Source organism: Chelon labrosus (assembly GCF_963514085.1).
Source record: "Chelon labrosus genome assembly, chromosome: 11".
NCBI lineage: Eukaryota > Metazoa > Chordata > Actinopteri > Mugiliformes > Mugilidae > Chelon > Chelon labrosus.
In genome coordinates, this window is record NC_140344.1 from 24,306,101 (window position 1) to 24,320,040 (window position 13,940).

Genomic DNA, 13,940 nt, shown 5'->3' on the forward strand with positions numbered 1-13,940 from the left:
TTCCACAAAGTACACTCTGATTGACAAGTTGGGCCAGCCCAAGCTCCCGAAGCTCCTTGTCATTGTTTCAAATAGAAGCATTAGAAGTGGCTGTCGGGGCGGCAGTGTTTGCTGTCAACAACTGGCAACAACAAAGCCGTTTCTATGGCAGCACGCTGCAAATGACCCATCGCCGCAAAGGAGGTAATGGTGGTTTAGAGATGAAGATTAAAAATCAGTGAACAGTCATTTCATTTTCTGCTTGACACATAAGATAATATCTTCACATGCACCATTTGGATGAGTGACAGGTTTTTGGCCACGGCAAATGTGATATTCTGGTGTAGATCAAAATCTGATCAACTAGCGTTTAATTTCTGACATATCCCTCTTTAGAAGCCGGGAAATAGGGGAAGTAACAAATAAAAATGTCAAATTTTAGCCAAATAAAGGTCAACGTGTGAAATTTACTCATTCATTAGCCCCTCTGAGATTAATCACTTTTTTATTTATGTTACGCTGGACTGGAATCTAACACGTTTAGCCTTCCAGGATGCATGAGGCGTCACCATTTTTCCTTATAATCAATCATTTTAAAGTTGTATTACAGCTATTTATTTAGATTTACAATCATGAAGTTGATCTAATTATTATGAAGCACAACCCTGACAATTTTAGTGGCATGCTGGACTTCAAATTGCTTAATTCTTGCTGCAAGTATAAGAAACTATGGTCAGACTGCCAGACCTTTCCCAGCATAGTGACAGTAACTGGTAAGCAATCGATAGTAATTCAATACAGAACATTAATTTGGGATAGTTTTACAGTTTGACAAGAGTATATGTCTAGAACAACAGCTTTTTATCCACTGCAGAAAATATAACTTGTCAGGGGCTCCCACTGCAGGACTAACAAGAACACGCTTTAGTTAAGTGTCCCAGTGAAGCAGCGTGAACCACAGCTGGACTTCTACCAACTGGAATGCCACATACCACTTACATAGCTTCTGTCATAAATGCACCTGTGTTTTATCTGCTCAAACATCTGCCATAAGAAGGTCTATTGCAACACACTTGACAAATCCAATGATCAAATAGCATACTCTGTGTGTAAACACATGAGACTGGGCAAGTTGGTCTGTTTATCAGTTATGCCGTTTATTATATCTTACCTCGGGCCGGCACTTTAACTTTCCTTTGTGTCCTTACTCGGGATATTTGAGTGTGGCGTAGTATCAAGCAATTTACGCAATGAGCAGCAGGTCTGAACATGAACCGCATATTGATGTGCTGTGCAGAGGACGTTTTGTACTGAAAATGCAAATATTTTTTTATTATTCTTAACCCTAGAATTCTAAAGAAGTTTTTCAAATAAAAGATTCCTTGTCTCACTTGTTGTTTTTCAGTTTAAAGGAGCTGTGTGGTTAGAGGAAGCAGCTCTGAGATCACGAGGTCACTGGTTTGAATCCCCTTTACGTCCAGTGCTGAGGTACCTTGAGCATGTGCCTAAAACTAGCTACTAGCTATATGAACTGCTCCCGAGGTGCCTTGCATGGTTTAAAAGCAGAGGATATGTACCTTGACTGTAAACAAATAAGCAAGGCCAATAACGCTGATTTAATGTTTAATTTCCTTTGCAAAAGAGGCGTGTATACTACTAAAGTGGCTGCCGGTCCTCTTGGTTTGGAAACAGAAACTTTATCTCAGTCTTTCGCCCAGATAAATCCCACATATTGACATGTGGTGCTTTAAAAGTCCTATCCAAACTAGACTTATTATCTTTAGTCAAAGATTTTCTCTGCTGAAGAGTGACATGGTCATTGATAGCAATTGTTTTTCCGTTAGGAGGAATCGATTCATCAATCAATGCTCATGAAAAAAATAGTTAAAGGGCATTGAGCAGTTGCTGTGGTGGTCACATGCTCTTTTTTTTTTTGTTGTCCTTACATAATCCTTCAGTTACCTTTCTTCGCATATTGCCCGATAATACAAAAAGTACCAACCAGCAATGACGACACTGAATACAGCTATTAGTAGTGGTTGTAAGTCTGTGAACATTTGTGGTATTTATTGTGTCTGGAGGTATTATATAACACCAGAACTGTTGAATAGAGAGCTCATTACTGATGTGCAGCCTTGGTTTTTGTGTCTGTTCAATCTGTATACAGATATATTAATAGAAACTCTACACACTGAGTAATAATTGTTGGTATTTGTCTCTGCTGTGTCTGTTGTGGGTCTTCTACCAGCATGAGTTTATGTCGAGATGTGTTAGTGCAGAGCTGCGTTGCCGGGGCTGTGTGACAGAGAGTCAGCATGAGAGGGAGGGACTAAAGGAGCAGGACAATACTGGTGTTTGTGCAACGGCCCCAGAGTGGCCGCGAGCTCTCTCAGATCGCTCTCGCTTGACTACCAGTGCTGCATGCATTGTTAAAGTGAAAGGAAAGTGGACAGCGTGATCCTGCGCGTGGGATGCGTCGACTTAGGTAAGACCCCCGTTCCCCACTGCTATGTCTGTGGGATGGGAGAAATTTTAGCTTTTTGAAAGCTGTCTCGTAGGACTGTGTGAACTGTGCGAGCAGGGAGCTCTGGTGCAGTTTTAGGGGAAGCTGGAGGTTGGCTCGGGGTGAGGCACCCTTGTCTGTGTTTTGGCAGGGTCACTACTGTGCGTGAATGGAGCTGAAAGAAAGTTTCACAGAAAGAGGCTCAGTGAAAGGCATGTGTAGAATGTGCCTGGGCTCCAGCAATGGGATAAAAAAAAAAAAAAAAGAGTTAAGAGACAGAAGATAAACTTGAGAGATGAAATTGCTGAGGCGATAGGGAATTATCTCCAACTTAATTAAGGAAAAGGGAAAAGCTGTTGTTTCCGTTACTCCCCGAGGAGAAGACAGGGCGAGGATATAGTGAAGGTTTACAGTGGTAAAAATAGAGGCAGAATGGAGGTGGAGAGATTAAGAGAGAGATTAATTAGGGAGCTGAAGGAAGGGGGGAAGTCAGGAGGGGAAAAGGCAGAAAAAGAATGCACAAAACTGAGAACACAATGCAGCAAAGCAAGAGCTGTGAACTGCAGATAAGGTTACGGCAGCGTTTGTATTATCTACAATAGTTCTTAGGCTAAACTATAAACTATTGGATTTCCAGAAAACAAAAGAAAGAAAAAGAAATCCACCCTTCCTTCAAATTTTCCATCATTTGCAAATGTTGGAACCCAAATGTGGTAAAAAGAAAACAGGTAAGCCCCTCATTTTCAGTTGTGCCCTCCCTGCTAGATCACATACTCTTATCCCTTTTAGCTGTCAGATTAGAGAGACTCAAGATGTTCTGTCTCACCGTGGCAGCCCTCAGATACGCCGCTATTCACATTTATGAATGACCAAGCCTGGATTTTATTGAACCTGACACTCAATGCGAGGTGTGCCGTCGTCACCGCAGCCAGGCCCTCCTACTATGACATAAAGAAGTGTTTGGATTTGTTTAGTCCACACTAACCGAGCGTGTTTTGTGTCCAGACAACGGGGGAGAGGTCGGGTTTTCATGTGAAGTGCATCAAAGCAGAGAGGCTGGCAAGGAGACACAGACCTGGTGGTTTTGCCCAGAGCAGAAAAGAAGGCGTCCACCCCTGCCGTAGCAGGGAGAGGAAAAAGGCGGTCCTTTCCTGTGCCACATTAAAGGAAGGCCAGGCAGGTGGCCAGGTGAGGGCTGCTGAGCCGTGGTGACAACTTCAGGCCGTGTGCCGACGAGTGGCAGAGGAGGAGAGGGGGAGGACGAAGAGAGGGAGGAGTAGGTGGTGGAGCAGCGAGAGGAGAAGAGCAGTGGGCCTGGGCGTGGAGCCCAAACGCAATCAGGATGGGAGAGAAGAAAGTTAGGTGAGTATCTTGTTTGTTTAGCCAAACGAAGATGTGATTATAAAAAGGAAGCAGCAGCTGTGTTAACGTTATCGCTCTCTTTGTGTGGGCCCGGCTTGTTGGTGGGAAAAAACCTTCCATTTATCTGCATCTCTGTCCATGAATGGATGCGTCATTTGCACGGACGGCGCTGTCTTGGTGACTCTCTGTGTAAATGGGCCTGTGCGTGCATGTGTGTCTATGTTGATCCCTTTCGCAGTCTCCCCGCTAAGCTGATTAATGGGGGCGTGGCAGGCCTGGTTGGTGTGACATGTGTATTTCCTATTGACCTGGCCAAGACCCGCCTACAGAACCAGCAGGGCATCCAAGTCTACAAAGGAATGTGAGTGTGGATCCCCTGACCCGAGTTAATACGTCACACTGATTGATCTGTCACATAGAAAGATGAAGGCATTACTGAAAGAGGTGTTTTAATAGAGGCAAAATATTCTATAATAAGATATAGCTTAAGTTAAGTGAGGAATTTAAATGGGCTCTCTGGTTACCAGTACTTTCTAATTTGAGACATATTATTTAGATAACCACGTCTCACATATTTCCCCAATGAATCTCAGAGGGTGGAGCAGCACAGGCAAAACACACTCTACCCTTATTAGGGCCAGAGTTTACACAAAACTCCCTCGTGGCCGTTTGTTTTGATGGATTGCTGTAGTAGCTCTGAACCGTGGACTCTCTTGGCTAATTCACAAAAATACGGACACATCTTTAAACGTCCGTTGCCTCGGAAGCTTTCATTCGAGGCAGAATTAAAAGATGCAGGGAAAAAGACTGACTCTGTGCGTACTTTAGAAGATGCACTGATCCTGAACTTTTGGTCTGCATCCATTTTGCTGGCTGCTTAGGCGCGGCCGTCCTGTTTTCAGCAGCCTGCGGTTTTCCACAGTGAGTCAGAGATGGAAAATAGTTTTAGTTATTCCTTTCAAGGCAGAGCTACAAAGTTGGTTAAATATTTTTGCCCTTTCAACATAACTGATGCACTGGTCTGCAACCAGTTTGTTGTGAAGAAATGATTTGGAGTTATAAGGGCAAAGGCCACCCCGTCCTTTAGATTCAATGGTGAGAGTTATGGTAGAGCTGATTATTTTTTTTCTCCTTTGTTGTTCTTAAAGGCTCGACTGCCTGGCAAAGACGGTACGCTCAGAGGGCTATTTCGGATGCTACAGAGGTATTCTTTGGTATTTCTAATCCCCGTGACAAACAGCACATCCTCATCCAACGTCACCTCCTCACAACACCTACGCTGTTGTTTCTCCCGCGAGCCCTAAATCTTTTGATCATGATAACCAGTGTCTAGTGCCATTAGCTTCTGGCGGTGAGCCATAAGCTGCCAGTTTAGTTTTGTTCTATTTGTGTACATTAGCGGAAACGGTCGTGTGTCTCGGTCATTAGTGCGCTTGTGTTCTCCAGGTGCGGCAGTCAACCTCACGCTAGTGACGCCGGAGAAGGCCATCAAACTGGCTGCTAATGATGTCTTCAGGCAGAAGCTCTCTAAGGACGGGTAACTTCATTTTGGTCCAGCACTTGTATATATCATGTCATGCATCTATACATTAAATAATACAGAGCTACAGTATGGGTAATGCAGATACACTTTTTTAATTGTGAAGCATGAAAACAAGTTTAGTTTTATGTGACGTATCGAGTCTGTTGTGTCTGTGGATCCATAACTTCCCAAGGTTTTGACACAATCAGGCAAATAAACTTCCGGGTATAATTAATAAAAGGGGCAACAACAAAATCACAACCATTCATTCATTCATTCATCTTCTGTAACCGCTTGTCCTGTGAAGGGTGCTGGAGAAAATCACAACCAGCACCATTAAACTCTTGTAAAGAACCTTTGCCTGTTACATTGCAGAGGCGTAGAGTACTTGCTTTTGTACATCTGTTAATGACGCTATTGTGTATTTCCAGGCATTTGCCCCTGTGGGGGGAGGTACTGGCCGGGTGCGGGGCTGGGACCTGTCAGGTGGTGGTCACCACTCCCATGGAGATGCTCAAGATTCAGCTGCAAGACGCAGGAAGGCTCGGTGAGCTATTGTCAGGAAGTAGACTGTGAATATTTTAATGTTCAAAGGCCCATTCACTGCTATTAATCTGTTAAATAAATCAAATTGGACTTTTTATCTTGTCTTTATGGTGAGACAGGTTTATGTTCAGTCATATCATGTCCCTAAATAGACACACCGTGATTGTTCTTGAATAGATGTGATCGATGAATCCTTTGTTCAGTAACAAAACTAATTCACTGTGACAGCTGCGGGATTTATCCTCTGTGTGCGTTTTTTTTTCTAACCTGAGGGAGTCTGTGTTTGTCCATTAGCCGCACAAAGGCCTGTGCCAGCTCCGGCTCAGGCTACCGCTCCTGGTCCGGCTCCATCGTTGGTGGCCCCTCCACCACAAGCCCGGTCGGCCCCCCCGCCGCGGGCCTCGGCCACCAGCATCACTGTGGAGCTGCTGAGGACTCGTGGCCTGGCTGGCCTCTACAGAGGGGCGGGAGCCACTTTAATGAGGTTAACACACACAAAGAAAACAAACACTCGCTCTAAAAATGTACTTTTGCTGTATATATTTTACTGTTTTACTAAGGTATTACTATTTCTAAAGCATCCTTTTTACATTACTTCCTTAAACTATCTTATTCTACATCATTCTATTAGATCAGTGCATTTGTTATCCATTATATATTTAAAGCCACTGGTGTAACTCAGTCTATTACACCTTCTATACTTATACTGCATCACCGTGCATCCTTTCATTTAACTCCATCGCATTAATATTTTAGATTCATTTTGATTGCGTAACTCCTGGTGAGTTTTTTTATTTCCTCACACCTCCGCTATTCAATGCCGATCAATAGATTCCTGCAGCTATGTCTGGCTGCAAAGCTTCATCTGAACTGGTCCATGTGTTTTGTCTCCCTCTCTTTCCCTGACCTCATCTTCCCCCAGTCAAAATTTCCATCCCCTGTCGTTCTCATTTAACCTTGTTTTTTAAAAAAAATCTAACTTTTCAGGGATGTCCCCTTCTCAATGATCTACTTCCCGCTGTTTGCCAACCTCAACGCGCTGGGCCGGGAGAGGGCAGCCGGCCAGGCCGACGTGCAGGCCCGGGCACCTTTCTGGCAGTCCTTCGTGTCAGGTTGCTCTGCAGGCTCAGTGGCGGCCGTGGCGGTTACACCTCTGGATGGTGAGTAGCGGTGGCAAGAGAGAGAGAGAGAGTGATAGAAGGTGTATGTGGCAGGACCTTGCCAGTTCATAAGGTACACTGGTGAAAACGAATGCCTTCCTATATATAAGCTAGCAGTCCTTAGCTTCACAAAGCAGCATATTTTTTAAAACAGAGCTGTTGAATCAACTGTGTTTTTTTATTTTGTAGTATGACAACCCCATTTGGCACCACAAACCACATCCTCCAAAAATGATCATATCGTTGAATCACCACCTTCCTTATTGCTATTTCAACATAAACTGAACATTATAACAGCCATGAAGGAGGATTTAGTGCAGGACAGTTGTGTTAGAATGCACTGGTGTACTTAATGTTTTGGCAAAAGACTGTAAATTGACAATAAGTGACTATGTTCCTCTTTGACTTCTAGATTTCCTGACAGTCACAAAGGAGGATTTAGTGCAGGACTGTTATATTAGAATGCATTTGTTTTCACTAGTGTACCTAATAAACTGCTCATGAGCAAATAAAATGCACTTTGGTTCAATTTAGCATCGTAAGGTGTTGTGTTGCTTCAGCCACATGACAGACGGGTCATTTTCTGTCGATAAAATAAAGATTGTCGTTGGCACGGAGAGTAGAAAACACCACAAATGGCATCGATCCTTTTTAGTTTTTTTTGTTCCACTGTGGAATTTTTTAAAGCCGCCAATCGAAGCATCCATTTTCGGACACTAAAATGAAAAATCTATGAATACACAGAGGTACAAAACTGATTTTAGAAGCAGTCATAACTCAACCGATGTAATGGCAGTGCATCTTTGCTTTAAATCACCCTACAGTAATCAAGACCCGTCTGCAGACCTTGCAAAAAGGGGAAGGGGAGGACACGTATAGAGGAATTCTTGACTGTACAAGGTAAGCCTACAACAAAATTATATAAAAAACATGCTGCTTTAGTAAATATTAGTATAAGAAGTCTATTAACACTTTTTTTTTGTCTTTGTGTGCTTTGCAGGCGCATCATGAGGCGAGAGGGCCCATCAGCATTCCTGAAGGGTGCAACGTGCCGTGCTTTAGTCATCGCCCCTCTCTTTGGCATTGCGCAGGGTGTCTACTTTCTCGGGGTCGGGGAGATGGCGCTGGGTTTTCTGGGATAGCGGTGCTTGGCATCGGTGGCGGGGCCGGTTGCGTTTTTTTTTTTTTTTGGTTTTCTTCTGTACAGATAATATGCTGCTTTAATCTGCAGCGAATGAGCGGCGCAAAGGAGGGGAGCGAAGGCCGCGGCCCACTAACCAAAGGAAGAGGAGCGGTGGTTCTGACGTGAGATGCGAAGGAGCTCCATTTACTAACATGTGGACGAGTGGGTTCACGCTAATCGTGTTTGTCTAGGGTTTTTACGTGCTGTCAGCGGGGTCGCGGAGGTTCAGCGGGGTCCTGTGCATGCGTGTGACTAATCTGAGGTGTCCCGAGCTGTCTTGGTTATCCCAGGGTGCCTGCTGCAGTATTGCGCCTGTCCCTTTTTACCAAAAAGAGGCTACTCTGTCTGCATTTTATTTGAGGCCGCGAGCTAAATTGCCTACGAATCAGACACACACCATTCAATGTAAGTGACAAATCCTCCTTTAAATCTTTTATCTAACACTGCAAAATGTTTAACACCAATGTCTTGATTTTAAACACCAATCATCCACACTTCAATGTGCAACGGAGCTCGATATCCTTCTTTCTACTCTTGTTACACGTTCCTCCCACTCCAATACACGGAGGTCAGAGTTGTAATCTTGGGTTCTTTCACTGGACCGGGAGGCGCCGCCTTCCAGTATGTCCAAGGTAATTTGTTAATCTGATTGTAATGCTTTAATCCCTGTTTTAGCGTACAATATACCCCAACACACAGCTCACTTCCTGCTCAGAGGCCACAGGTTAGACTGCTGGACCACTATCTCATTGACTCCATCTTGTCCACACCTTTTCAGGGTCTAAATGAAACCCGGGAGGTTCAGTCCCGGTTAGAAATATGTTTTTTTCCCCCCAATAATGTGTGCATAAAAATGAAAGAATGTGCGTCCCTTCCTTCCTCTTCATCTGCAAAATTGGAGTTGTAATCTTGGATTCTTTCACTGGACTGGGAGGAGCTGCCTGCCAGTGTCTTTAAGGTCATTTGTTAATCTGATGGTAATGCTTTAATCCGTGCATTAGCATACAATATACCCTAACACCCAGCTCACTTCCTGCCTATAGCCCGCAGGTTAGCCTCCACGGCTACTCTGTCTTATAGGTAACCTCTTCTCCGCAGCTTGCCAGGGTTTAATTAAAACCCGCGAGACGCCTCGAGTTTATTTTACTGCTTTTAGTTACAGCTTAAAAAAACAAAAAACAAAAAAACAAGTTGCTTCAAGTGACGCACGCACAATAACTAAAGAACAACGCAATAAAAGCCTTATACTGCTGGTAGTGTCTAAAGCATCAAAACTGTAAGTCTTAAATGAATTCAGTGGAAGTGGCGGCGTCGAAATACTGTTTTGGTACTTGAATCCGGTTTTTAGCGGAGACAGTTGTATTTGTTAGACCCGTGGAGGGAGTGTGGCACCTTGTCTCGCCCGACTGTCAACTGCCATTACTTGAGCCCACTGGGTGGCACTAAAACCTTTTTGATTTTTTTTTTTTTACATTTTTAACGCGAGACGTATTTTGATGTGGCTAGTGTACATATGCTACTACATTTTCCTCACTGTAGAGAGAACATAGCTGGAGTAAACTGTTTGTTTACGAGCTGTAAATAAAGATATCTCATACATGCTGATTTCTCTAGTTTTTTTTTTTTTTTGTAAGTTTATTGCTTTGGAACAATGCTTCACATTTCTGTCCACACACACACAAAATAAAAACAAAAAAAACCAACTTATGATGATAATGTTATCAAAATCACTGTAGTCTACAATAAACTGCAGACAAATTATGTGTCTTTGGTATCATTAGTGACCTAAACGCATCTTGATTACTTCAACCAAGAGCGACAGGTTTCCTGAAACAACTGATTGTAACAGAGTCCTTTTCCACAGGAGAGGTAAAACAGGCATTTAAACATAAGTAAATGCACTCGTTGGATTATGACACAGTCCGTTAGTGTGTTAAAATATGCAAACACATTCACTGCATCCCATTCAGGGTGTTCTTCAACCCCCGGACGATTCGACAGACTCTCGAACGGTGACGGTCACCTTAAATATTATTCCGCATTGTGTCCGCACACTGCTCTCTTCGAAATCCAGCTAATCCATGAACTTGCGGTTTGGGTTGGCGCCGAACAACTTCACTCTAATTTCAGGCATCATCTGTCGAGGGGTAAAGTGAGGAGACGCACACACACGCACACACATACAAGGAATTACAAGGAAAAGCCTGGATAAATCCTAGAGCTAAACTAGTAAGGAAATATGACAAAGCTTTTAAGGTCATTAACTTATAGACAAGTTTCAAGCAAACCACGCTGTCACCGTCGGCTGAACGCACACCGGCTCATATTTACAACTTTTATTGACGCTTCTTCGGCTGATTAATATTCTCACAAAGCTTCCTGTGAATGAAGGTTTGTTTGGAGCTTTGTGGAAAAAAGCAGAGGATGGCCCAGACCCTGTGTGACCCAACAAACCATCACATCACACGCCTCACAGACTGGACTGTCTCACTCTCAGCTACCCCCAAACCACCCCCCTTTCTCTCTCTCTGAGTCTCTGTTATACAGAGAAATATTATTTTCAACACAACAATGTGCAATATCTTCAGTGCAATAACCTATACTGTATAGTGTGTATTTATTTCTCCTTCCTGCTCTTTACTCTGCTGCTGCTTACCTTTGTTTTTCAGGGAACTTCTTATACACCTGTACTTTCCTGTACCTGTGCAAATGGCAATAAAGTCTATTCTATTCTATTCTCTCCTATTTTTTACCTGAATATATCTGCTATTGCCACGGATGACGCAGGGGCAGCAGAGTCAAGAGATCAGTTTCTGAAGTTCACACAGTTTAACAAAGATTTCCCTTTGTGCACAGACAAGAAACTATTTAAATCAACATATATAAATATATACATATATATTTTATTCGACTATGTACTCAATGTGCTATTGTCTGTGTATCCTTTCTGTAGAAAGCAGAAATAAATGTTAAAAACTAATTTTGCTGACCTGAATAAAGCTCAAAAGTAAAACAGTGATGATATTATTAATATAAAAATCAACATTATCTGAAAATAAGAATCAGTTTTTTTTTTTATTATTATTTAAATACAGTAAATGAGTGAGTAGCATGACAAGCTAGCTGGACCTTTTATCAGGTTTGCTGGAAAACCGGTTGAGCTGTGCTGCCCCCTACAGTCCAACAGCTGGAACTGAATTCAGTCCGTTTCAATGGTCATTAATGATTATTTGGATTTCAGATCCATCCCCAGAGTTACTCTACCTGTTGCGCCATGAGCTCCAGTCTGCTCTCCAGCGTGTTTGAAACCTTGATCTTCCCGTTGTCGTTGTACATTTCAATCCCCCCGCAGCTGTTGAAGCAAAGCAAATGTTTGCCATAAACTCGGTCGCAAGAACGAAAGTCGTCCGTTTTAACACAGTTAAAATCAAAGAGAACACGCCGACGTTAAAAGCACATTGTGAATCTTACATGTTGGACGAGAGAAAACGTTCCTGGTCGATTCTGACGGCTATGCTGCTCTTCACTGCCTCTTTGTATATGGGGATGTTCTTGTTCACAGCAGCCTGTCAGGTAATAAAACAGACAGGAACACTCTATAGTTGGTCATGGATGTTGCTGTGTAATCATAAAAAAAGAACAGCCAGACTCACCTGCACCATTTCTACGTCCTGCTGCCGGCAGCGAATCGTAACTTTAGGTTCCAGGAGTTGGTAGAAACCCTGAAATGTTAAAAAGGCGCAAACTTTGAATACACAGAGAGGTTGACCTGCATCCTTCCTGGACGGACGGACGTTGGAGGTTTTACCTGAAGCACCAGGCCCTCCAGCAGGTCAGCGTACTTAGCGGGGTCCTTGGCGATCTCTCCGAGTCTTTGACGGGCCTCATTCAACAGATCCTGAGACAAATAGCGCAGGCAAGAAACTGAGAGGAGTCGACCTGATTCATTTGAAGTCATGGTCTTTTTGCTCGTTAAAACTCTTGTTCAGCTACTGCAGAATAAATCTCATTTTTATATGATCCAAGGATATTAAATGAACCCCCATCCTCACGACTGACCCGTATAAATGTCCACATAAACCTAACTCATGAATGCAAACTCATAATAGCTGCACGCAGTATACGAGTCTCTGTAAGACATGGGCATTGATCTCTCACCGTGATCATGTCATCCCGGGCCTTCAGCACCTTCAGCCTCGCCTGGTTCATCAGGTTGGACATCTGGCTGAGGGGAGTATAGATTCTTAAGGTCATTCATTTATCTAAAAAAAAAGCTGTTCCAACAATGTCCAGATATTCTGGTTCCTGCTTCTCATGTGAGAGGATTTCCTGCTTTTCTTTTCTCACCACCTTCCTGTAAACTGATTTTGTTTTGGACCTAATATTGGTGTGAATTTGACTCTGAGAAGCTGAAACAAGGAGACCATTTATAAAATATTTCAAAGACTGCACGAGAGGGTGTTGGATTTTCTTTGTGTGACTATGGATTTCATAGAAACGTGTGCGCTTTCTTTCTCTTATCATATGTGAATGTTCAAATAATAATAATAATAATAATTTAATCAGATATATATATGTAAACGTATATCTCCTTTAACCGCGGACATTTCTTCCCGAACTGGCAATCAATGACCAGCAGCTCACACTTTCTTGTGCTGATCAATGTGCTTTTCCTTCTTCTCGTAGTATTCCATGATTTTCACCCGCTGAGTCTGCACCAGGCGTCCTTTCTCAATGTTGAACTCCTCCTCCGCCTGCGAACAGAAGGACCGTTACAGCAGAAACGAAAGAGGGAAATTAAGAAATCACAAGACTGACTAAACTGACATGGCACGCTTCAATTACCTTGGCATCAATTTCCTCAACTTTCTCGTTGGCCTCTTGCTCGATGAAGGCCATCATGTGCTTGATCTGCCACCAGAGACAAACATGAACAAGATTGACATTGTTTGCTGACTGTCTAAAATGGAAATACAAGAGATTTACACTTTTTTAGCATATGGTTTCTTACTAAAATCCAGACTTTAGCTTTGGAATTACTTTTTTATTTCTCATTTGCTCCTAAAAACTATCTTTTCTCAAGTCACTTTACTTATACAGTCTGCTTACATTCTCCATGGACATTTTGGATGGTTATAACATTTAAGGCATGGTAACTTGTGCTCGCTTGTGTCTTAAATTGCCCCACGGGGACAAATAAAGTTTTCTGAATCTGAATGAATGTGACACGACATGTTGCAGTAATGTGGACACAATTAATCCACAAATAAATCCACACAAGCAATGTAAATTAGTTATTTATTTGAATATCAAAGGTCAAAAGTTAAAAACAGGGCGGACTGGTGATGACACAGTTACACAGTAAAGTTAGTTTGGGCCGTTAGCTGTGGTTTGTTTACGACAACATATAACGTTAGTCAGCTCAGCTGGTTAAACCTTTTTAAACTGAAATTGAACACTTTACCTGTTTCTGTACGTCGGCAACCGTGAGCGCCATGTTTGCTTTATTTTTTATGTAAATATATATATTGTTTTAATCCCGTAAAGTCTGTGTAAAAGTATGTTTTCCTCGACCACAGTGAAAACAGGAGCCGTTGGAAGAACAAGCTCAGACGGAACACAATTTCCGGTGTCAACTTTCAAAATAAAACACAAATACCGATTGTCAGGGGGGAGACGCACGCG

At 42.8% G+C, this 13,940-nt stretch overlaps 2 protein-coding genes across 4 annotated transcripts; one reads left to right on the plus strand and one right to left on the minus strand.

The window, feature by feature from the left end:
- The first annotated feature begins 1,929 nt into the window (after positions 1–1,929).
- On the plus strand, positions 1,930–9,860 carry slc25a18 (solute carrier family 25 member 18). Of its 3 annotated transcripts, XM_084555328.1 has the most exons (10): positions 1,930–2,464; positions 3,488–3,844; positions 4,083–4,205; positions 4,993–5,048; positions 5,291–5,381; positions 5,798–5,913; positions 6,207–6,396; positions 6,900–7,072; positions 7,897–7,972; positions 8,073–9,860. In XM_084555328.1, the coding sequence occupies exons 2-10, from the start codon at positions 3,825–3,827 to the stop codon at positions 8,212–8,214; spliced, it is 987 nt and encodes a 328-aa protein (XP_084411454.1). In that variant the 5' UTR covers positions 1,930–2,464; positions 3,488–3,824; the 3' UTR covers positions 8,215–9,860. The 3 variants fall into 3 exon arrangements, with proteins under 3 accessions (XP_084411454.1, XP_084411453.1, XP_084411452.1); XM_084555327.1 differs by having other exon boundaries at positions 1,930–3,844; XM_084555326.1 differs by lacking the exons at positions 1,930–2,464; positions 3,488–3,844 and having other exon boundaries at positions 3,910–4,205.
- A 52-nt stretch (positions 9,861–9,912) lies between these two features.
- atp6v1e1a (ATPase H+ transporting V1 subunit E1a) lies at positions 9,913–13,899 on the minus strand. The gene is made up of 9 exons (XM_084555329.1): positions 13,720–13,899; positions 13,101–13,166; positions 12,900–13,009; positions 12,414–12,480; positions 12,064–12,153; positions 11,909–11,977; positions 11,727–11,821; positions 11,520–11,607; positions 9,913–10,392 (listed from the first exon to the last, which is right to left on the minus strand). The coding sequence occupies exons 1-9, from the start codon at positions 13,750–13,752 to the stop codon at positions 10,330–10,332; spliced, it is 681 nt and encodes a 226-aa protein (XP_084411455.1). The 5' UTR covers positions 13,753–13,899; the 3' UTR covers positions 9,913–10,329.
- Positions 13,900–13,940: the final 41 nt, after the last annotated feature.